The following is a 25,051-nucleotide window of genomic DNA, read 5'->3' as shown; positions in this document are numbered from 1 at the left end:
GGGTCTAGTGCTGTAGGGGGAAATGATATAATGGATATTATGACAAAATTGGAATGTGGATGGTAGATTAGATACACATATCAGTATACATTTATGAACTTGATAACGGTACTGTGTCTTATAAACGAATGTCCCTATTCTTGGGAACCATACACTAAATATTTAGGATTAAGGGACCATGATGTGTATCCTTAAAGGGTTTGAGAAAAAATTAGAGATAGAGCCCTGGCTGGTGTGGCTCAGTGGTTGGGCATCATCAGGCGCACCAAAAGGTTGCTGGTTTGATTCCTGGGTTTCCCATTTAAGACTTTTGATTTAAATGTGGAAAGAGTGACACCTTGTGGTAATCACTGGAAAAGGTTAAATGATAGGGATTCCTGTGCCAAAACTTCATAAATCATTGCCAAAATAAAATTACATTAACATTATATGGATTTTAATTAAAGAAAATTCTGAATAAATTATTTAGCTATGTAGTTTCTCTTCCCATTTTTTTGAAATGTAAAGTTCAAATATGCAGAAATACTGCAAGAATGGTATAGTTAGCACCAACTATTGAGATTTGACAATTTAATTTTAATTTAATACTTTGCAATATTTTGTGTGTATGTGCGTTTAACTGAACCAGTTGACAGTAAGTTGTAGACATGACACTTAACATGCAACTGCTATTAAACAGTCTCAAATGGTCCTTCATCACTTCTCCACTTCTGGAAATGTATCTTCAGGTAAACAATCGTGTGAAGGCACTCATGGTGTGTATAGCAAAACTTAGAACCATTCTGACTTCGTTAATAGGAAGTTGCTAAAACGAATCATGACATATCCAGTCCATGGAATACTAGCACAGCCATCAAAATGGTGCTACAGGTCTGTATGTATTGATAAAGGTGTCCCCAGCCTGCTAAGTAGAAAGGCTTTTAAAGCAGTATAATGGTATAATCCCATTTTTCTTTTAAAGAAAGTATAAACTCATAGGAAGTCTGAAAGGATATATACCAAATCTAATTATGGGTAATCTATTTTTGTTACCCTTTTCTGCTTTTAAGATTTTATTGTGAGCACGTATTACTTTTAGAATCAAGGGGGGGAAGTTATATCCACTTTTTTTCCAGAAAAATATAAATGAGTAAAATAAATATTGAAAAATAAAAGTAATCAATAGTTCATTTGAAGCTAGCTCATCTGTGTCCTCTGTGCACATGAGGAATTCTGGCTTTGGGGATAAAGCTGTGACCTATTGGCTAGCTGCGCTGCCTGCCTCTCTCCCCTGCCCCCGAGGCGCGGTATTTTAACTGGTCACTCGTGTTCTTTCCCTTCTTCTAAAATCGCACCTGCTATCCATTGGCGCACCTTGCCCAGAAAGGAGAGTGACTGAGCACTGGGTGTTAGCACCCTGAGGTTTCTTGGATTTGGGGGGCACGGAAGTTTGCTTGTGAACTTCCATCATTTTACACCCCTGGGTCCGTGGTTGATCCCGAGCCAATGGTCGCTGTCTAGTAGCACCTGCAGGAATGACGGGCATGTCACTGGCGCCAGCGTGGAGGCCTGGTATGGTTCTTGGTTTGTCTTGGTGATGAAAGGATGATGAGCCCCGCTATTAAGTGGGCAGGACAGTGCCCACAATTGTTCAGAGCAAAATTGGTCTAATAACAATGAGAATAGCAATTTACCTGATTTCTAAAAAGAAATAGGATTGTAAAATTGAGTTATAGGTAATTTAAAAATGAGATCATAGTAGCACTTCTGTTCTTTGATAATAGAGTTTAATGTTGCTTTTGAGTTGAAGACAGTAGATGGCAGTGTCCCTCTCACTAGGAAAACAGCGAAGGAAACTGCATTTAGAGCAGCGGTTCTCAATCTTCCTAATGCCGCGACCCTTTCATACAGTTCCTCATGTGGTGGTGACCCCCAACCATAAAAAAGTTGCTACTTCATAACTGTAATTTTGCTACTGTTTTGAATCGTAATGTAAATATCTGATATGCAGGATGTATTTTCGAACGACCCCTGTGAAAGGGTCGTTAGACCCCCAAAGGGGTCGCGACCCACAGGTTGAGAACCACTGATTTAGAGGCTCCAGTATTGAAGACATATGCTGTCCTTTCACGTGATCATGAATGGGGCTCAACTAGTTTTCAAGACAAAAAATTAAGCACAGACTCCTTTGATTCTAAGGAGGAAAAGCCTGTTGTCACTTTTGTTGTTGGTAATATGTTCTCATTGATTTTTTAGAGGGAGGAAAGGAGAGGGAGAGAGAGAGAAACATTTATGAGAGAAACATCTATCGGCTGCTTCCTGCCTGCCCCCGTGACCTCTTGGTACATGCGATGATGCTCAATCCATTGAGCCACACTGGTCGGGCCTGTTGTCATTTTTAATTCTTTGTTGCAAAGTGAAAATACAGTTATGATCTGTAACTTTAACTGAAATTCCCTAGAGACGCTTAGTGCACTTTATTCTTCCTAAATGTGTCCACTGGCTGCCAGCTTCGCTTCTATTTAAAAGGAATCAGACAATGCAATGATAGGCATGTAGTGTGGGTGTAGAAGGATAATCTTTTTAGACGTGATTATGTGCATTTTGTGGCCATTAATGTGGAGAAAGAAAATAAGGACAAAGAGAAAAGGATAAGGACAAAAGAAATGAGTGGAACTGATTAAGCAGCGGCACCAGCAGGGCACCCTCCTAAGGCCTTTCCCCTTCAGCATGGGTTTTGGAGCAGAACTCGCAATAGAATGTGACTCCCCAGACATTTCTGGTTCTGGAGGATTCTGGCCTTGGCTGCGCCTTCATCTCGCATCCCACTCTATCTAGTATGGCACTTGCCTATTAGTGCTCATTAAATGTTTACAGTGAGTGAAATTGTTTGAAGAAAATTCATATTATGCAAGAAGTAAGTATTCATTTACTTTATAAATATATTTTTCATTTTGTAAAAAGACTCCTAGAATTAATGGTAGCAGCTCCCCATGGCATTATATAATTAAGTTTGTAAAAATTGTATTAATTCACCACTTTCCTGCCATTTATTCCAGTGTATGAAGTAAGTTATGCTTGCATAAATACTTTACATTAATAACCCTTGTGATTAAAAGTTCACATTGTAATAGCAGTCAGTGTTGTTTTGATTGTTTGTGAGCCAATAGTATGCATGTTTCTAACAATTGATTTTACTAAACTTATTGTTTCAGAATTAAGGCATTGAGGAAGGAAGTACTCCAGAAATTGTGATTTTAAACTTGACATTTTCTTTAGAAAGTAATGCTGGTTCATCCTTGGAGTGAACATTTCTTTTTTCTTTAAAGCTGTGTATTAAAATAAAAGGGCTGTGGGCAGCAGGCCTGTTTCTGAATGCAATATTTAATGACCTCCTCCCTTTCTATTATTCCTTTTGAATACAACTCGAAGAATAAATATTTAAACTTTTGTGATCATTTCAGATACGGTTAAAAAACTCCAGGACCAAAAACACGACATGGAAAGAGAAATCAAGACACTGCACAGGAGACTTCGGGTAGGATAAGTCCTCATGGATTATCTTATTAGAAAACAGAGTCTTCTGAAAGTTAAGCATGGGGTAGTTATTGACCATGTTACCGTTCACGATAAGCTTCAAATACAGTTATAACGTTGACCCCACTAGGCTTGGAGCAGACAGCAAATGCCATTATTTAAAATTGAGACTGGTACTAGATTCTGGGGAGAAGAATGTACTAGTAACTCATTAGTGGTCATTTTAGAAAGACGGGTTTAAGCCCAGCCGGTGTTGCTCAGTGGTAGAGCGTCGACCTATGAACCAGGAGGTCACAGTTCGATTCCCGATTAGAGCACAGGCCCGGTTTGGGGGCTCCATTCCCAGTGTGGGGCGTGCAGGAGGCAGCCGATTCATGATTCTCTCATCATCATTGATGTTTCTATCTCTCTCCCTCTCCCTTCCTCTCTGAAATCAATAAAAATATTTCTATAAAAAGATGGGTTTAAGAAGCAAGTGTTATCTTTTGGAAAGAAAGGTGATTAGCTGTTGAATGGAAAGTACCCTACACCAAGCTGTTCCAGTCTGCCGTGGGTCTGGTCAGCTTGCCAGCAGCAGTGCCCTCTGCTGCCGAGGGTGGAGGAGCTGGGCTGGGTGCGGGCAGCTGAAGCTGTGGTGGAGGCGATGCCCCGGGGAGGCTCCCCCAGCCACACCCGCATCCTCCGTGGCTGTGGGAAGCGGTGGGCTGTACAGCTCCTTAGCTCCGCTCTTTGTCTCTAAGGTTGTGTCTGCCTAGATTAGGTTCAGTGTTTTTCTTCTGGCTTCCTCTTCCTTTTCCTTTACTTTTGATTTTTTTCCCCCTGTTAGTGTTTGATGTCAGGGTATTTATAGTGTCTCACTGTATGACTTTTCAGCATGGTTCACACACCATTTATCTACCTTCTTGAGCTGTTCAGAGGTAAAGCGCTACACATTTTGGATGATATGTTTATTTTCATAAGACTTGCTTTGAAACTTGAATGAGTAAGGAAGGCTTGACTTTACCATCATGAATATTTATTGAGCACTTTTTGAATGTTTGATGCCTCAGTGGACAGATAGCTAGAAAATGTTTTCCTCGTTAAGAAGAAGTTCAGTCATAATAATCGCATTACCTGCTCGCTATAGGTAATAGCAATTCTCTGGGATTTAAAAGAAGTTTATCATCATTTAGGACAGTGCATTACAGCAACCTAATCATAAACACATTTTATTGTTTTAAATAAGTTTTTATTGCTCTCTTTTGGAAATAAAAATTCAGTTTTTTAATATAGGAAGAATCTGCGGAATGGCGGCAGTTTCAGGCCGATCTTCAGACGGCGGTGGTCATTGCCAACGACATTAAGTCTGAAGCCCAAGAGGAGATTGGTGACCTGAAGCGCCGGTTACATGAGGCTCAGGAAAAAAACGAGAAGCTCACAAAAGAACTGGAAGAAATCAAGTCCCGCAAGTATGTTTGAGAACCCAGTTGTGTCCATATGTTTCAGCACATCCCAGCTCTGTCGTGTGGTGTTGTGGAGAGAACTTGGGGTTTGACACCGGGATGACTGAGCGTGGAGCTAGAAGTTACTCAGCTTTCCCGGCCTCATTTTAGGACACCTGTGGCCTAGTGCAGTCTACAGGGATCTTTCAGAATTGCCAGTGTCCACAGTCACATCTCTGGAGGAGGTCAGAGGGTTTTGTTTTTTTAAAATTATATTTTATTGATTTCAGAGAGGAAAGGAGAGGGAGAAAGATAGAAACATCAGTGATGAGAGAGAATCATGGATCAGCTGCCTCCTGCACGTCCCACACTGGGGATCGAGCCCGCAAAGTGGGCATGTGCCCTGACCGGGAATCGAACCAGTGACCTATTGGTTCATGGGTTGACGCTCAACCACTGAGCCACGCTAGCAGACAGCAACTAACTTTTAAGTAATTACCACTTGTTGCATTTTGGTGTACCATCAAGGAAGAATAGCCACAGCTATCTAAAAAAACACACTGATTTTAATAGCATTAAAATTTCCTTTCCTTTTCCAATTACATATCTGTGCAAGCTTACTTATTTTTCACATCGCAATAGAGTGAATGTATAAGAAATGAGAACCTAGTAGTATTTTATTGAGCCAGACCTTAAAGAGATATGCAAAAATATTAAAACACTACTGTTCTTACTGATATGTTTTTAGTTTTTGAAAATATAGTCAAAAGAAGAGCCAAATGAGAAGTTTTCCTAAGGGCTGGCTTAATTTTTGCTCCCCTAGAAACTTGCTTGCTAGTTACGTGACATGTACAAACTCTGCAACTGAAATTTCATCCCCGATGAAAACTCCTGTGTTCGCTCAGAGAATGAGAGCCGGCCAGGAGCGAAGTGCAATTGATGTTTAGATGACTCACGGCCGTCCCCGAGCATCCAGGGGACTCATGTTACTAATATGGCCTCAGTCTTTTTTTTTTTTTTCCCCTTTGTAGAAATTCTGTTTGGAGACTGCAGCAGTTTTTAAATTTTTATTTTAAAAGTGTGTGCTTTGATCTCATTTCCTTGTATTTCCGTGTCTACGCATAGCGTGTTGGGCAGAGCCAGTCTAGATGACCCGTACGTGCTGGGAGTTCCCCGCAGCCCAGAACCGTGAGGCCCCAGTTCTGAGTCAGAGTTTCGGCCCGTCCGCCTCCCATTTTATTGCTAATTGATTACTAATGTCCTCACCTTACACTCACTCAGAGGAAAATGGAAACTGATGGTTACTTAACGTACTTAGGATAACCTGATATAAAGATTTTCATATCATTTCCTGGAACTTACCAAGCAAATGAGAATATTAAACCAAGTAATTTACTCTGCTCAATGGATAGTATTTTTTAAATTTTAAACTGATACTTTTTAATGCTCTTCAGTTGGGGGGGAGGGGAGTTTGTATTACCTAGTATATATGTAAAAAAAATGCCCTGATTTCAATATTGTTTTCAGGCAAGAGGAGGAGCGAGGCCGGGTGTATAACTACATGAATGCTGTTGAGAGAGACTTGGCGGCCTTGAGGCAAGGGATGGGGCTGAGTAGAAGATCCTCGACTTCCTCCGAGCCGACCCCCACGGTGAAAACCCTCATCAAGTCCTTCGACAGCGCGTCTCAAGGTAAGTTCTTACCCGTTGTGCCGGGCAGGCAGTCATGTCATTACCACGTGCTCTCCGGTCTAGTCGGTGTTCTTTATTGCCTTACGCTCTGAGTCTGGTCAGATTTCATAGAGAATCACTGAGTCTCACTAAAGGGTGTTTTTTAACAGGAGGTTTGGGGAAGCTTCAGCTTCAGACATCTTGGTCTGAGACTCGTGCCTGGCCCCCTGCAGAGCTGTGTCTTCACACAGGCCTGTGACTGAGCGCCTTCTCTGTGCCTCAGAGCTGCCTCAGGACTTCAGCCCTTGCCCTTCCCCTTCGCTGTTTCAGACCCGTGTCCTCAAACGCCGACTGGGCACTGGCATGGGGGTGGTTCCTAGACTTCTCACGTCCAACACCAAATCTTGGCCCTCGGCTTCTGTGTGCAGCGGAGGTGGCATCAGCCTGGACAGCCTCCGGGGAGCGGAGACACGGGTTCACTTGGTGAACCGTCAGGGGAGACCAGTCACAAAAGCTTCCACTTACCGTGAGGCATTTCTCATGCACTTGTTTCTTTGTTTGTTTTTCTAGTACCAACCCCTAATGCAGCCGCAATTCCTCGAACCCCGCTGAGCCCAAGTCCTATGAAAACGCCGCCTGCGGCCGCTGTCTCCCCCATGCAGGTAAGTGCCTGTGCTCAGAGGCCCGGTCTCAGCACCTCACAGCTAGTCCTTCCTCTTCAGAATCATTCGCACTCATGTCAAGTGGGGGGAGGGGAGCAGCTGACCACTGCGTGCGGGGTGTAGTGGGATTTCCCCCCTAAAAGGCTGGTGAATAGATGTGATGGAAATAAAGTATGGAAATGTCAGTTGGATGAATCTGAAAATCTCTGATAGTGATAGGGAACAACCATTGGACACTTACGTATGTGCAGCACTGTTCCTCATTTAATCCTCACAGCAGCTCTGTGGGGTATGAGGGACTGTTCTTACCCCTGGTTTTCACCTGTGGAAACTGAGGCCCAGAAGGCAACTTGCTGAGGGTCAGACGATGAAGAAGTGGCAGCGCTGGGATTTGACCTGGGCAGTGTGGCTTCAGCGACCCTGCTGTAACGCTCTACTGAGTTACCTCTCTAGGCTGAGCATGGAGCTGGCATCCTCAGCCTCTACTGCACAGCAGATCATTTGAGAACTTGGTGCTTAAAGCAGCCACCTGACTGTTGTTCACGTTTCTCTGGGTGGCCACGCCGTTCTTTGCTTGCTTTGCCTGGGCTCACGCCAGCAGCTGCACCAGCTAGAGGGTGGGCGGGGCCGGCTCAGCAGGGATGGCTGGGTCCTCTCTCCATTGGTCTCTTCTCTGTCTCTTTCTCTCTCTCTGGCATATAATGTGACCAATAACCACTTTAAAACAGAAGGATCCCAATGCCCAGTTTCCCTCAAAGATACCGTCTTGTAAATCTATCGTATGATGCCACAACCAAGACACTGACGTTGGTATATGTAGACGTAATGTTTCCATCACACAAGGACCCCTCCTACGACCCTTTACAGTTACACCTTCCCTCCCCTCCCTGACCCCACATCACTGACCCCCGGGGCCACTGGTATTCTGTGTGTAATCTCACTGAGAGAGTTAGTTTCAGCCTTTATAGTTTGGAAGGGATTATGCAAATTCATCACTATTTACTCTCTGCAGTTTTCTTTGTGAGTCCCAGCTCTAGACTCAACCTAACTTTAACCATGTTTATCTTATGATTTCAGAGACATTCCATAAGTGGACCAATTTCTACATCCAAACCCCTGACAGCCCTGTCAGATAAGAGACCAAACTATGGGGAAATCCCCGTTCAAGGTACATCTCATATGTTGCAGTATTTCACTTTTGTTGTTATCTTTGTAATTCTGACCCTTTTTGGCTAACTAAAGTGTTATTTTCTTTGTTCTTGACATGACTGAAGCCAGTCTGGTATGCATCTTTATCAGAAGTTTACTGATAATATGTCTTAATTACAAATGGGGAGGTTAGTTATTAACAGGGGCATCTTGGAAGACAGCTCTGTCATAGCGTCATGAGAAGTGATAGAGAGTTGCTGTTGCTGGGCACTATGTTTTCATAGTTTTTTGTGATGTATGGATTGTTATCCCCATTTCACAGATACTAAAAATGAGGCTTCACAAAGCGTCTTCGTGCAGGTTAGCGTAGTTACTGAGCGTAGACCCGGGCAGTCTACTCACTGTGCTCTCTGCTGTTCATAAGGAGAAGGGGAGACTGCGATGAGGTCCAGCCGCTCTTCTCTCGCTGTGAAGGGCGTGCCGTGTTCACACAGCTCCTCACGCAGAGCCAGCCAGGACCAGGTCTCCTCCCTCTTGAGGTCAGGGCTCCTCCTCTTACCCATACTACATTTTTAAAATATATTTTTATGGATTTCAGAGAGGAAGGGCGAGGGAGAGAGAGAGAGAAACATCAATGATGAGAGAGTCAATGATTGGCTGCCTCCTGCACACCCCGCACTGGGGATCGAGCCCGCAACCTGGACATGTGCCTTTGACCAGAATTGAACCTGGGACCCTTTAGTCTGCAGGCCAGGCTCTACCCACTGAGCAAAATTGGCCAGGGCACTTGTAATGATTTTTTAAATGTCCAGCTTCTGCTCTAAGCTCCAAGTTCCATGAGGGCAAGTTTTCTACCTCCTATTTTCTGTCTCTGACCGTTGTGCCAACCCCAGTGCCTGCCAAGCAGTGGACACCCAAATGATTTCTCTTTAATGAGTGGACTGAATAGCTCCATGTGGCAGCAGGCTCTTACTGTAAAGTATAATCGCTCCTGCCTGCCACACGCACCTGTAATACACGAATCTGACTCCCTGAGGAGGGATAAACCGACAGTTGACATGAGATGGAGCCGGCCCGCCTTCTGCAGTAGAGGGACATGGTTCTGACTGTAGCAAGTGCTCTGAGCACTCACTCGCCTGCTTCTCCGTGAAAACACTCCCGCACGTGGCAGCAGACTGCTGTGCCCGTGGAAGGTCACCACCCGTGCCTGTGAAAGGAATGACCCGTTGAGGCTCCAGGGCCAGGAAACGAGTCCTGTGTAGCGCATTTCCAGAAGTGTCTGTCGAATTGAGGCAGACGTGGGTCCTTAGACATGCAGTGAGAAAAGACAGCCAGGCACTGGGAAATGGCTCGGCCTCACGCTCCGTGAGCTTCGTTTCCGGTGTGTGCCTGCAGTGTGCGTGGGAAGGAGGAAGACACGGCACCTGGGAACACTGTCCCTGTGGGCACGACAAGGACAGCGTGAGAAAAGACAGCCAGGCACTGGGAAATGGCTCGGCCGCACGCTCCGTGAGCTTCGTTTCCGGTGTGTACCTGCAGTGTGCGTGGGAAGGAGGAAGACATGGCACCTTGGGAACACTGTCCCTGTGGGCACGACAAGGACCGCACTCAGCTGACACACTAGCTTTGCTTCATGGTCTCTAGCCTTTGTTTTCGCTTTCTTCATTTGCTGTGCTTGGGGAGATTACGATTTTAGGGAAAGCAGTTTTGTAACTGTGACATGGAAAATTTAATTAAAGTAAAAAAGGTTGCTTTGTGTTTCCCACCGCTTCCGTGTGCTGCTAACCCCGTCTTGTTGGTCAGACTTGGTGCATAACAGCGCTCTTCCTGTGAGGAGGATGCCAGCTGCCCTCAGGGCTCAGACTCCCAGGGTGCTGCCTGTAGGCCTTTTGCACAGGCGATGTGTGTCCATGATAAGGAAGATGTGACTACTCGAGGCTGTGTAAGTCCTGTCTTCACTAAGAAAGTCAGTTCCCCGGCGGCATGGCTCAGTGGGTGAGCATCGACCTAGGAACCAGGAGGTCACAGCTCGATTCCCAGTCAGGGCACATGCCTGGGATGTGGGCTTCATCCCCGGTGTGGGGTGTGCAGGAAGCAGCCGATCCATGATACTCTCTCACCATTGGTGTTTCTCTCTCTCTCCCTCTCCCTTCCTCTCTGAAATCAATAAAAATATATATTTTTAAAAACGAAGTTCATCCTTTCCCTCCAGGCAGTTTGTAATTTCAGCCAGATGTGCCTCCTGCTTAGAAAATAAATATTAAGAGAAAAGATGTGCTGTCCTTGAAAGATAACGTCATATGCATTACTTTTGACGTCATGATATTAGGAGAGGGAGTGTTTGTTAAGTTGTCAATTCTTACAAAGAGGTTTTGAGTGATCTTTTCTTGTGGTAAATCTTACCGTTTCCCTTTTTAAAGGAATGTTTGCTGTAGGGGCTTTGCTGGTCACTGAGACTATAGTCTTCATGAAGGTGGTGTTTTCCCTCTTCCTAGTCACACGTCCTAACCCACCCCGACCAGGCGGAACACATCTCCTCCGCCCTTGTGCTTGTGGGCCTGGCCTGGCCACAGCCTGGTGGGGCGTGTAGCCCTCGGTAGGGGGGTGCTGGTCTGTGTTTGGGGGCTCCCACTACCGGGGCAGGTCCTGAGAAGCCCTGCAGGACAAAGGCAGCCAAGCTCAGGAGGGTTGGGGAGCCCTGCAGGAGACGTGGGAACAGCTTGCACCGGGTTCCAGGGGCTCCAGAAACTCCCTCCACAGCTTGTGTCCAGCGAGCAGGGGAGGAGCAGAGCAAGGTGAGGCGCAAACCAGCTCGTCTGCGGCATCTGATCGTGGCCTTCCCGGGTGTTCAGAAGTGCCCGCTGCTTCCTGTTGCCCTCAGACTGAAGTCCACATGCCAGGCCCTGGAGGCTCCCCCAGCCTCAGCCTCATCCTCCCTTCACGCCCCTTTCCTGCTGCCTTGTCTGCTTTCCAGGCGCCCCCTGTTTAGCCAGGCTGGGACTTCATTCTTCAACTGGCAAGTCCTCGCACCCTCGCTCTGCGTGTTGTCTGGCTGAAATACTGTGACCCACTCCTCTTCCCTCTGGTACAGCCCAGCCCGTGTCCTCACAGTGCGCTGAGGCCTCCCCTGCACCGAGGTCAGGACCGGCTCCTCCCTGTGTGTGAGAGCGCCGTCATTCTAGTGTCTGACCAGCTCCCTCCTGACTTGTCTGCTTATGGATGAATGGCTTTTTCACCAACTGTTGGTGGGCACAAGGCCAGGCTTTGGTGTAGTTTGTGCTGTTTTAGACCTAGAGGCCATAAGGGATCTTTGAATGTTGAATTGCATCAGAGAGGGAAGTGGCAGTTGGTGATTTAGAAGCATTTTCATCTGTCCGATGTGTCATCCCTAGAAATAAAGCACTGAATGAAATGCTTTCCCACGTTCCTTGTCTGCGGAAGTGGCTTTGTATGGGGAATCGTGGATGCGCCCTGGGTTGGGAGAGAAGGGTGAGAGGCGTAACTCACCTTCCTGCCACCCTGGTTACTTCGGCGTCCGGTGTCAGTGTCTTTATTGTGACCTCCCGCTTTGTGCAGAGCACCTGCTAAGGACATCTTCCACCAGCCGACCCGCGTCCCTGCCCAGAGTGCCTGCCATGGAAAGTGCCAAGACCATCTCGGGTAAGGACTTCTGTTTGAAACGTCCTTTAGAGAGACTCTTCCGGAAGTTTTAGTGATGGTGCTGAGTGCTTTCTCCTTAGACTTAGTTAACTTTCCTCGCCTTTTTAGCTCTTGGGTTGATTATTTTTCACTCTGAATCTCCTCTGTTGTAGCTCTCAGATTCTATAGAAATCATATGGCCCTGATTAAAACACACACACACACACACACACACCACAACTAAACTAAATAGTTCCATTCATTTAAAAAGTATTTATTAGCCCTGGCCCATTTGCTCAGTGGTTAGAGCGCCGGCCCCCTCACTGAGGGTTATGGGTTTGATCTGACATTAAAAGAAAAGACAATAATAATTATAAAATCGTGTCAGAATATGTAAGTGCAGTATTACTCTAATAGATCCTGTAATAGGAGAAAGCATCCGGCATTGCTTTTCTAAGGCGGTGTTCTATCTGCTTGTGGTCATCCTGAAATTGTCGAGAACATTTTAACCAGGAAGAGGGAAGCGGTTTCCCTGACCCGGGGGGACTGTTGCTGTATAGCATCGCTGCAGCCAGCCCCGGGCACGCAGTGGATGGGCCCCTCATCTCCAGCGTCTTCTGAGGTCAGAGAATTCGTCTGCGTTGTGAGCACCTGCTTGTACTCAGCGCATTCTCGCTAAAAAGCCGCTTGAATGTGGCTCTGCTATCAGCGGCTGAAGTGGTACTTCCAACAGTTCCCAGAACTTTCTATCATTCTAACGAGATACCCTGTCTTACTCTGCCCGACTTTCAAAGTAGGACTTTTCTGATTACTTTTATTTTTCAGTCGCTGACTTGACACCTTTTGATTTTCTATCTCGTTGATTTATGGTTTTTAAAACATGGTCTGACCCAGAATGAAGTGTTTCTCTTTTCTGTCCCTTTCACAGTGTTTTGGGGTAATTTCAGGAGGATCATGTTGGTTTTCTTGGGGAATAAGTAGTTGTCAAGTACTGCGTTTATTAGCCTTTGGTTTTTAGTGGCATCTGTGATTACACGAACGTTCCCAGAGTACTTAATGTGCCCCGGGTGAGAACTGAGGGTCACAGGGTGGGTAAGACACACTGCGTACCCCCAGGGCATAGGAGGGTTCATGCATATCTCAACTACTGTACATTTTTTATAGCTTTTTAAATGAAAAGGGAAATTCTTTTAACTTATCAGTAAGATAAGGAAAATTGTACTTTTTCCGCCTGTACAGTAATTTCTGCTCTCAGAACCTGTTGGAGAAAATGTCTCAAGAACTCCATTTCAGATGTTTTTGCTCTAAAATGCTTAATGTCTATTTTCAGTGTCTCGACGAAGCAGTGAAGAGATGAAGCGAGACATCTCCGCACCCGAGGGAGCGTCGCCAGCCTCTCTCATGGCCATGGGCACCACGTCCCCACAGCTCTCCCTCTCCTCGTCCCCCACGGCGTCCGTGACCCCCACCACCCGCAGCCGGATCAGGTAGAGAGCATCTCAGCTGATGCGTTTCATCCCTCTCCTGGCCCTTTGAGAGGAAATGACCAAGTTATAACGTAATGCACTCAGGCGCAGATTCTTTCCTCTGAGTGTTAGGAAGTATTTTCTGATCTCCTCTTCTGTGCTCAGAATTGGGTAAAATGGTCTAGAAATAAAAAGCAAAACATGCCCTAGCTGGTTTAGCTCAGTGGATAGAGCGTCGGCCTGGGAACTGAAGGGTCCCAGGTTCGATTCCAGTGAAGGACACATCCCAGGTTGCGGGCTCGATCCCCAGTAGGGGGCGTGCAGGAGGCAGCCGATCAATGATTCTCATCATTGATGTTTCTATCTCTGTGTCCCTCTGCCTTCCTCTCTGAAATTAATAAAAATATATTAAAAAAAAAAAAAAGCAGTTTCTTTCCCAAGCAGCTGGTTTTTCTGTTTTGGAGTTTGTAATTACAGAATGGTTGAACACAAGTTAGTATTGTGAAATTCAAATTCTAGGTTGCGGGTGGAGGTTAGGGAGACTAGAGAAGTGGAATTTGAGTGGTGGGGAGGGAGGGCAGGCTTTATTGTCAAAGCCAGCGACTTGAGTGAATGTACAAAAAGATGAAGAAGGGCGGTGGTGTGGCACACGGAGGGGATGGGCACAGAGAAGCAGAGAGCGGACCAGGGTGGGCTGTGGGCCCCTGTGAGCACCGACAGGTAAAATGAAATGAATGAAAACATGTGTCTTGTCTTTGGGTGCCTTAGCGTGTGGATTTACCCTGTTCAAGAGCCAGACCAACACTGGTCTCTCCTGCTCGTTGGGTTTCTGCTTTATGACGATGCTCAACTGAAAGGTATTTCAACTGTGGGCTTCTCATTTTCACGTCTCAGGGAAGAAAGGAAGGACCCCCTCTCAGCACTGGCGAGAGAGTACGGAGGCTCGAAGAGGAACGCCTTGCTGAAGTGGTGTCAGAAGAAGACCGAGGGCTACCAGGTAACCGCGGGCTTTCTGTCCCCCGTGAGCAGGTCCCAGAGCAAGTGCTGGGGTGTCGCAGCTCGGGGCGCGTCTCCCATGAGACATGACGAGTCCTGTCCTGAATTCAGGGGGGTCCTTACGTAAGGCCCTTCCTTCCAGCGCAGCCAGGCCTTGCAGCGCTCCATCAGCTGTGACAGGGCTGCTCAGTCCTGGTGAGTGCTGTGGTTGAGTTCTCATCTGGACTGAGTAAAAATTAATTCAATTAATGTTTAATGGTGATGTTTGAAGTCTTCTTCTGGCTAAGTTGCTTTTCATAGAATTTTCCCTTCCTGCTTGGTTGTCTTTATGCCCGAATCACTTCGCATCCGGATTATCTTCGTAGCCTGCCCTCTCCTCCCCTGTTGGTGTCTGTCTGTCTCTCCATCCCCCTTTCTGACATTTTAAGTGATGTTCGAGATGGTGTTTGGAGAGGAAACCCTCGTACACGCAATGGAAACCTCTCAACTGTACCCACGAGGCTGCCGAGAAGTGTAGAGTAGACGCCAGTGCCTGCACACATGCTTTCAGTTACAGAGCCTCTTCCTCGCCTGCAGCAGAGCTCCCAATTGCTGCTTCGTATTTGGGTGCAACCACAGAGAAATACAGCATGAGAAGGACTCTCAGCTCTGTGCAGTCCTGGTCTCATCACATCAGCCCTCATCTCACCCAAATGACGTGAGAGAACGAGCGATAGCATTTTCTGACAGTGTTTGTGCAGAGGAGGGAATGGGGTGATGGAGGAGCAGACAGACCTGCCAGAGTAAGTCCCGTTGGACAATTGTAATGGCTTCAGGCCGTGTCTTCGGTCCATTGAGGATTGAAGAGCCAGTGAATTGCAGTGGACTTTGAATGCACAGGAAGTCAGAGTCGTCAGTGAGGACTTGGCCACGTTCTCAGTGTCTCCGCGTCCATTCGCTGGAAAAGAGACGAGTGGCGCTGGCAAGGCTGTGGGGCCATCGGAACCCTGGGCACGGCCGTGGCTGCAGAGCACAGTGTGGCAGGCACTGAAAAGCAGACACGGAATTGCTGTGTGACCCAGCAGCTCCGCTCTGCTGTGTGTCTACCTGTCCAGCCATCACGGGGATTAGATAATTAAGTCCACAAGTTGTTTAAGATACTCAAGCACTAAGTCAATGATTGAACTAATCTTGGTTCCTTCCTACTTGAATTCTTGGAGTCTGTGATTTTAAGGTAAATGCTGTTGTTAGGTTTAAAAAATACACATAAGTCATTTACTTAAAAACGTCAATAAATAATTTTTTTTTCCTTTACTGGGTACACACTTTGCAGGAGGAAATACAATGTGAAACAGAGTAGTTAACATATATAAAGGAGGACATTTTCATACACTAGACAGTCTTATGCTACAAATCACTTCTGTAATGACATAGGGATGGTTTTTTTGTTGTCTGGCTTTTGTTTGCTGTGAGACAGATACGTGTTCTTGCTGTTTAAACGTAGACAGGAGCTGGTTCTTTCATTTAAAGGGCTGTGAGTTAAAATGGGGTGTTCTAAACGCATGACCTTTTTAAATGAAGGGTCTATCTGATCTTACTTGGTCGAGCGCTGTAGGAGAAGTGCCAGAGCCCTGTCCTCATCGAGCAGTGAATGTGGGCCCGCGTGCCCACCCCCTGGAGCGAGCAGCTTGGAGCCAGCCCTGTGGGCTCTGCCTGCCCGGCCTCCAGGAAGGGGCCGGCTGTGACACGGCTGCTCGCTAGGCAGGGGCTGCTACGTGACGATTAGCACGGGCTGTTCTCTCAGGCCCACATGCATCATCAGTGCCGGGCCACGCATGCTTTCTGTCTCGGAGCTGTCTCATCGACGGAGATAGATTCCCTAATACCCGATCGTCTCCTTTAGCTCTCCTCAGAGTCATCCTGAAATAATTGCACTAATCACTGTAATTTCATTAGCCGTCCATTACAAAACAAGCCCTGTGAGTTGGCCTTTTATCTAACAAATACATTTTTCTCTTAAATTGTGCCCTGCCACTTACGGCTCACTGCTGCTTCAGACACGAAGACACTCCTGTCAAGGCCCCGCGTCCTGGCTCACTGTCAGGTTCACAGATGTGGGCGACCCCCACCAGGATCAGCGACTCCCTCAAGGCTTTCTCACAAGTGCACGCACGTCTGTCGCTTTAAGGGTTAGGTCTTCCCTTTATTTTAAAATCAGTACCTCAGTTTACACACAATGCTGTTTTAAAATTGAACTTCAATTTAAATATGCAATTAACTCTAATGATTGCATTTTTAGAGAAAAGTGGCAGCCCACTTCCCTGCTCCTTCGCCTTTGTAAGTTCTGCTTCCACAGGCAGCTACTTGCAGTTCTTTTGGCCACTTCTTTAGGGATTGATAATACGAGATCGTTCATGCGAGAGTAACTAGGTAACAGAAGAAAACAGTGTATACTTTCAGTAAACTTTCTTTGTTCTAAATTTCATATTTAACAACTTCTCTTATAGCCTTTAAACGTTAATTTAAGAGAGCTTTACTTTTAGAGGAAAAGTATCATTGTTTTCTGATAAAATGCCTGACCTAGAAATGGATTAGTTAATACAAAGGACAATAAAAGCACTTAATCTAGTACAAAATAGTTTTAATAAATGAACAGAAGTTTTTAGTACCGTCTGAGGTAATTTAATCTCAAATAGGCATTAAGAATATACAGTTTTATTGAGAGATTTACTCATCAGTGCTTGGGCTGAGAAAAGAAAAGATTTAGTATTTCTTTTCTTTTCTTTTTTTTTTTTTTTTTTTTTATCACCGGAGGATATTTTCTATTGATTTTTTTAGAGAGAGTGGAAGGGAGGGGGAGAGACAGACAGAAACATCAATGTGAAATCGATTCGTTGCCTCCCGCATGCACCCCAACAGGGGCCAGGGATTGAGCCTGCAACTGAGGCATGTGTCCTTGACCAGAATCGAACCCCTGGCCCTTGGGCTGACGTTCTACCCACTGAGCCGAACTGGCCATTGCAAGATTGTGTATTTCTTAGTGGAGACGAGTGGGATCAGAATCACAGTTTACTTAAGGTTTTTCTGACTTACTTTGGTAAAGTATAGCAAATGTGCTCTAATGTAGGTTCATTTCCTTCCTCTTTTGTGCTATTATTGTTACCTATATTAGGTTTGTTTGTGTTATAAGCCTCATAGTCCTGTGTTATAGTTATGGCTTCATACAATGTTGTTTTTAATGAAAAGAAGAAAGGCGAAGAGCGCAGCCTCAGGAATGGCCGCCGACACCCACTGATCCTACAGGAATCGGGATCGCAGTTCATTTGCCTCTCGGTGGTTTCCAGAGCCCTGACATGGTTTTGGGGGGACAGTTTTGTCCAGTTACGTATTTGATTTTTAGGGAGCAGATCTGTTGACCTGTGCTCAGCACAGGGCTCTATTTTTACATTTTCTGACCCTCTTTCTCTAAGCGACAACAAAGGAACACTGATCCTTCCGTCTCCCAGAGCTGTGTGTCCCTGTGGACTGAAGACAGTCAGGAGAGTAAGAACCAATGGGCAGATAAAAATAGCTCGGTCCTTCCTTCCCAGCTTCCTTTGGAACATCCGAGTGTCTGTGGACAAACAGGAGAGAAGGAAGGGCTCTGGATGAGTTGTGTGGACTGTGCATGTGTACTTGCCGGTGTCTGCTGGGTAACCAGGCTCGTGCTGCACCCACACTCCCTCGGCTGCGCGCTCATTCCAGCATCTAGCACTTTGGGCTGAGTGAACTCTGTATCAGGGAACTGTACTCACAGGAGATGGGCCCCCCAAAGCTCGGGTTTCTGTGACTCCTCTTGGCCACTATATGCTGGGGGGACGGGGACCGGAGAAGCATCCTTGGCATACGTGGCCCCTCCCCCCTGGTCTGTCCAACATGTGACTGTTCCCGTTTTCCAGGGATTGGGATTCCTTCTGTTGCTCCCTCTCCTCCCAGCGTGTGAAGCGTCTTCAGTCCCCCTCGGGAAAGCATGAGAGAGCGCCCCTTCCCCCAGGCCTTCTCTTTCCCCCCTGCCCTCGAATCCTCTTTGTGATTCCAGTTAGAGCGGGGAGAGGGAAGGGTGGAACGGAAAGGCGAGGAAAAGTGGGAGTTCTGCCAGCAGACAGAGCGCAGCGAACAGAAAGCGTTCGGACTCCTGATGGTCACAGCAAGGCTCGGGGGTTAGCTCCCTCCTACAGCTGGACTCTTAGGTCACAGGAACGGCTTCCCAGCGCTAAAAAAATCTCTTAAAGCTGCAAGCAGCAGATAAGGGTTTTGATTTGAATCAAGTCTAGGCTGAACGTCTAATTTTTTTAAATCTTACATTGTCACTTTGCATGGAAAGTCAGTTCCATACAGAAAGACCTTATTGTTTGTAAATACCACTGGGTCCCAGGACTTAAAAATACTCGGACAAAGGGAGCGAGCGTGGCCAGACAGAGGCCCACCCATTCCTGACGTGGCCTCGGATGCTCACACACTGTCTTCCAGGAGGCCATGACACTGCTGCGGTCTGTCCGTCTCCGTCCTGGCGACAGGACGTCTTCATCCAGAAGCCTGCCGCGCGGGGCAGGAAGGTCACAGGCCACAGGCCCCGGGGAGCAGAGAGCCCGCCTCGGCTCTCCGCGGCTGAGTCCCCTGGTGTGCACAGTGCAGGTTAGACGACCGCCTCCCGGTCACTGTTCCAGGGGGTTCCTTTCGATGCCAGACGGAGCAGCTGGGAAGCAAAGGTTTCCCAGATCACAGTGTACGTCTGTGTTCTGCTTAAGCAGGATTTGACAGTGACTGTTAGCCTCTATTTCCAGAACGTCAGGGCTGCCGTTCTTAAATGCCAGTTGGCCTTAAACAATGCAGGTTTTGGATTGTGTGTGTCCACTTACACGTGGGTTGTTTTCATTGCGTTGTTCGAGGGTCGCCTGGTGGTTGGGAATCCAGGTGTGCGGAGGAGCAACTAGTTACACGTGGATTTCGACTGGGCAGGCGGTCAAGGCCATCTTGCGTTGTTCACGGGTCGGCTGTGATTGCTTAGTCCGTTACCATGAGTTAATTTGTTCAGTGTCTTAGTGTGTGGTCGGAGTCCCCACTCTATCAAATCCACCCCACCCCCACCCCCGGCGACACCAATCAGATTTTCCTATAGCAGGTGAAAGAGTGGAGGAATTATATATAACACCAGTCCTTTTTTTGTTTTTGTTTTTTAATGTTTTTATTAATTTCAGAGAGGAAGGGAAAGGGAGAGAGATAGAGACAGAAATGCCAATGAGAGATTCATGGATCGGCTGCCTCCTGCACGCCCCCTACTGGGGATGGAGCCCGAAACCCGGACATGTGTCCTGACCAGGAATTGAACCGTGACCTCCTGGTCCCTGGGTCCACACTCCACCACTGAGCCACACCAGCCGGGCTAGCAGCAGTTCTCACATGCTGGTTTTCACTTTCTCATGGTGACCATCTTTCAGAGCTACGTCCAGGCCTCAGCATTCGGAAAGATACTCAGAAATGGGGCCCTTCTGGCCGCCCGCAGAGGCGTGGACTAGACACAGCCATGCAGTCTCCGTCAAGATGCGATGTATCTGGATTGTAGCCATAATTTCACGGGTAGATACATCTTTCCGAAGGCATTGAGTTGTACACTTTACACAGAATTCGTTTTGTCCATAAATTATATCTCAGTAAAATGTTATTTTTTCTAAAATGGCTGCTTGCCTGAGGTCATACAAGTGGGTCTCAGCGCCTGGCTCCGGGCTCCCCTAAGCCACCCCGTCTCCCCACAGTGTTGCAGACCCGGAAGGGAGTTTCAGTTTTTATTGTGAATAATGCCGAGGAAGAGAGACATCAGATAAGTAACATTTTTAAGTTAATTTTTTGCTAAAAGCAGAACCTTAGATGATCTTTGTCACATCGTCTTTAATGTGTATCATCCCAAGTAGCGTGAGAAATCCTACTGCCTCCTGTGCTTCATCCACTCGGGACGGGATGCCGACAGAATGTGAGTCTGCAGAGGAGGCGGAACCTGCCAGGCTAATTTCATTGCGTGCGTGAGGCTCTGGCTTCCATAAATGAGTTTAGCCTGAGGTCAGTCAGGAAATTTAGGGTGACCTCTCTGCAGGTTATTTGTAAAGATGCTGTATTGCTGTCTCCATATATAATTACGGGAAGGGTGATTAACCACCAGATAATGGAGGGAGGAGGGACTCTACAGTTAACCCTTGAACAACACAAATGTGAACTGTGGGGTCCATTCATACACGGGTTTGTTTCAGTGTGTGCAGTGGGCTGCCTGCGCGCTGATATAGGCCATTTTGTACAGGGGACTTACACCCGTGGGTCTGGTATCCTCGGGGACCCTGGAGCCAATCCCTCAGTGGGCTGCCTTCAGGGCGGACGAGCTGTTCAAGACTCACCTGTAGTTCCTTTTACAAATGGGCTCTCAGATTCGGGAGGAAGAAGGCGGACTGGCTACCAGCTGCTGTATAACAAGCACCGCCTCCAGCGTGGATGCCGTTCAGTGATGGCACTTACGTAACTCATCAGCCTGTGATTGCGGGGCTCGTGGGGACAGCCCAGGGCTCCTCCACTCAGGTCATGTGAGGCCCTGGAGGTGAGACCCATCTTGGACGCCCGCCCTCACGTGTCTGGTGGGTGATGTGGCTGTCGGTGAGACTTTCTCTGGCCGTGGCCGGAAACCCACATGCGGCCTCTCCATATGGCCTGGACTTCCTCCTGGGTGTCCCGAGAGAGCCGGCCCAGCGCCTCCTGCCTTTTATGACCAGCCTGGGAGTCACACGTGCTGGTTGTCAAGGCAGCCACAGGCCTCCTCAGTTCCCAGGCAGGGAGAGGCGCATCTCTGGGTGGGCACAGCAAGCTTCCCTGGTTATGGCCATTTTTAAGAAACTCAATCTGCCACGGGGACTCTGTCCCTTCTTTAAGTGCGTAGAGAAGCTAATCATGTGACACCAACTTGGCAGAACCTTAGAATGATTTTTTAAAACATGGCCTCCCAGACGAGAAGGAACCGGGTGCTCAGTGGCCTCTGGTAAAGGCTCCCTGTGCCCGCGGGACGGGTCTGCCTCTGCTGCCCTGCACCCAGGGCCTGAGCCTCCGCCTTTCAGAGCCACCAGGGTGTCCTCCAGCAGCGGGACTTCCCATCAGCCCCTGGGCCTGCCTGGCCTGCACTGGCTCTACCGTGGCTTCACTCTAGTACATTCGGTTGCAAACTCTGAAACACGAGTAAGTACAAAGCTTAAAAGCTGAGGGAGCCTGTATGTCACCTAATGTGGCTGTGGCCCTGGGCTCTTACGGATGTATCTTCGTAACGACACTCTCTCCTTCAGGCATCGAAACTGGTGACATTTTTAATTTCAATTTTTTTTCTTGCTCTAAATCAATCATGAGCTCTAACACTTAGCTGTGCACAGAGAGGTCATGAACTACACGGAGGGACATAATTGCAGTCTAGAGCATGACCCTTGCCCTCAAGGGACTTCAGAATTATTTTTGAAACAATATTTCTAGGCCTTTTAAAGTTATACCTTGTTCTGGGCATAATTTAACTGTCTTCACGTCTCATATTTACAGTGATAAGCATTCCTTACTGTGCTCTGTGGAACCCAGTTTTGAGGGACCTTTCTGTTTCTCTCAGCTGCCGCCGTGTCCGTCCTGCTGGCCCGGAATCCCCTCTCTAGCTGCATTCTAATGTGTTTTATACCAAGAGGCCAACAGAAAGGCTTGTAACAACGTGAATGTAAAATAAAGCCAGAGAAAGGAAGTCTGGGGTCGGGAGAACGCGCCACACACGGCCCCGTGGGCAGTGCCTCGGGTCCTCCCATGGCGGCCAGGCTGTCCTTGGTGCGAAGAAGGGGGTGAGCCTTCCCCCCATTGGCTGCGCTGCAGGAAACGCGAGCTGAGCCTGGAGTTGGGGCTCTGGGGAGAGGCACAGGAGAGTGGGTGGTTGCAGGTGCGTTCCCTCTTTCAGGTGTTTTGCCGTTTTTCCTTTGCCAAGATGTCCCTCGTCGGTGTGGAAACCAATCCACCGGCCTGTTTAAGAGACACTCGGGTTCCTGCTGGAGCAGTCAGACCCGTCCGTCTCACGTTGAGCGTGGTGTCGAGCAACCTTCCTGCGGTCACTTCCTCCCCGATGTGCCGCCTCCGTGCAGGCTGCCTGTGCCGCACCCTCCTTTCCACACAGTGAGATCCACCCAGTGCCTGGTTCTCTCCCGGGTTTGCCCGCGCTCGGGATCACGAGCGACCCCCAGGCTGGGCCGGTGCCGTCCAGCCCCCTGTAGTCCTTCGCTCGGGGTCCTGCCTCGGCTGCAGCTCAGGCCGTCGGGGCCTAAAGAAAGGATGCCTGTTGGTTGGGGCAGCTCCCCAGAGTAGAGCCAAGCACGTGTCACCTGGAAAAGGTTTGTGGGGGATTCTGATGGTCAGTGAGGATGGAGGGTCCTCACTGGAACCTCCCCCCTCCCCCCTCATAATGGTCCCCATGGCACCCCCGCACCCCAGGGACATAAGACGCGGGACTCTGTCTTCGGGGCTGCTGGTCACCCTGGGCTGGCGCCCTGGCTTCCTCCCTCCCTCCCTCTTTAACACTCGGACCTCCTGATGGGGGCCCCGGACACTTGCCACCTCCCCTTCCCTGACCTGGAGCAGCGCTTGGCTCAACGTCAAAAGGAGAAGTCCCCAGGAGACACCCTCAGACCTGCAGCCAGAGTGGGTCTGCCATTGACAGCACTCGCCTGGCACCGAGCAGCGTCTGCCACTACCCCAGGGCCTCCTGGGCCGTCTGCGTTAGCATCACTCCTGGGGATGGGACCCCATCTCCAGATGAGCTTTCCCTCTTAGACACTGTGTCACCCACCCAGCAGAGCACCCCTACCTGCCTCACTCCCACTCACACACCTCCACACCCTGCCCTGTCGGCTGAGCAGCTGAGGTCTGTGGGCCATGGATTGTAACTCCTGCCTCCTGCAGGGAGCTGTGACCCCCAGTGCGTGTCATCCCAGGGACCAGTCGTGGGAAGGCCCCGCTCTGCCCGTGCTGGGCTGTGGGCAGGCACAGGGAAATTGGTGCTGCGCGTGCTAACAGAGATGAGTCATGGCTTCTGGCTGCTCGCCCGATGCCCATGAAAGTGGCGTTTCCTTAAATAGGGCAGGACTTCAGTAACTATTTAAAGAACATGTGGTATTTGGGGATTTTATGGCCCTTAACTAAACTTGAGACAAATTAAGACATTTTAAGAAGTTTTATGACAGGTGCGTGTGTAGATCTGTGTAATTTCTTGGCTCTCACTCCCCGAGCCTCCACCCGCAGTGCATATACAGGCACCTGAGGGGCCACCTGAAGGCCACAGGAGGGACGGCGGCAGATCTGAAGGGACAGGAGCGGGCGGGTCTGTCCCAGTTCGAGAAGCAGCGAGTAGGCAACGCCCAGCCAGGTCGCTCCGCAGAGGGCATGCGGTGCCCGCGGCTTCACCAGCCTCCGCTGTGATGCACGTGGAAAGGACAGCAGATGTCCCTGTGACCCCGGCTGCGGCCGCCTGCCCTCTCGGGTCACTCGGTGACACTTCCAGGAGGAAAGACGTGCGCTTCGGGGGAAATGGGGCGGAGTGCCCCGCTCCTCTGTGCTGAAAGCTTTTTGAACTTTTGTTCTGGCGCCTGTCATACCCCTTTGTTGTGTCCCCGCATCAGACATAGACTTACCGTGCGCAGCAGAAAGCCCTGCAGTGACCGGAAACCAAGGCAAGCCCTGAATTCCCTAACGAGGAGCTTTCGTTGTGACGGCTGTGTCTCTAGCTCTAGTTTAACAAGCAAATTGTTTCCCCCGAGAGCTGGGCACCATTGCCTGTAAAGGGTGAGCGGTAGCGGCCTTCCCTGTGGGCACGGTCCCCTCACACGGCCAGCTTTTGGCTTTAAGAATCGTTGACTTAAAGGGGCCGCTGGCTGCCCAGAGCTGTGGGTTCAGGAGCGAGAGCGCGTGGGGTGGAGGCGGCCCCGTGGCCGGCCCCTCGTTGACCTGCGGAGCACAAGCCGTCCTCTGCCTGGGGAGAGGCAGTGCTTTTGAGGATAGAAATCCGTCCAACCTGTAAATACACACGGCGGGAATGGCCCTGGGACAGCCATAGCCAGGACAGGCCATGTGACCTCATGATGCGGTGGCTTTGACAAAGCGGTGACTGTTCTTCCGTCCTGATTTGCCGTCGCTCACCGTGATGAATGGCGACCGAATGCTCACTGCATTGAGGGCACTTTGCAAGTCTTGTCCTCTCGCAGCACGAATGCTGCCGACCACGTGAACTCTCCACCTTCAGCTCCTGGCTCCCTGCCTGCCTGGCCGCCCCGAGTCCCCGGGAAGCTTGCTCTCTCCTCTGCACGCCTTCACCTGTGCGATGCTGAGGGGCTGGGTCTAGGCTCCTTCCTGCTCACGCCGCTGTCCCTGGGTGACCTCACCTGGACACTGCTTCAGTCCCCACGTTTGTACCCCACCACCCCTCTGAGTTCTGGCCCCCCAGGGGGTGTCTCAGAGGCACCCGATCGCGC

General features: G+C 48.7%; 1 protein-coding gene across 3 annotated transcripts in view; it reads left to right on the top strand.

The window, feature by feature from the left end:
- Positions 1-25,051, top strand: part of SPECC1L (sperm antigen with calponin homology and coiled-coil domains 1-like) — a 53,360-nt gene that overhangs the window by 22,266 nt on the left and 6,043 nt on the right. For all 3 annotated transcript variants that reach the window (XM_005886298.2, XM_014533365.1, XM_005886299.2), the window contains exons 6-13: positions 3,444-3,517; positions 4,789-4,964; positions 6,465-6,628; positions 7,178-7,269; positions 8,347-8,437; positions 11,995-12,078; positions 13,388-13,544; positions 14,418-14,520. In XM_005886298.2, coding sequence (XP_005886360.1) covers positions 3,444-3,517; positions 4,789-4,964; positions 6,465-6,628; positions 7,178-7,269; positions 8,347-8,437; positions 11,995-12,078; positions 13,388-13,544; positions 14,418-14,520 — 941 coding nt within the window. The remainder of the gene's footprint in view (positions 1-3,443; positions 3,518-4,788; positions 4,965-6,464; positions 6,629-7,177; positions 7,270-8,346; positions 8,438-11,994; positions 12,079-13,387; positions 13,545-14,417; positions 14,521-25,051) is intronic.

This window comes from Myotis brandtii, unplaced genomic scaffold (assembly GCF_000412655.1).
Source record: "Myotis brandtii unplaced genomic scaffold, ASM41265v1 scaffold97, whole genome shotgun sequence".
NCBI classification, from domain to species: domain Eukaryota; kingdom Metazoa; phylum Chordata; class Mammalia; order Chiroptera; family Vespertilionidae; genus Myotis; species Myotis brandtii.
The sequence above is the reverse complement of the archived record's forward strand: the minus strand, read 5'-3'. Positions and strand labels throughout refer to the sequence as shown.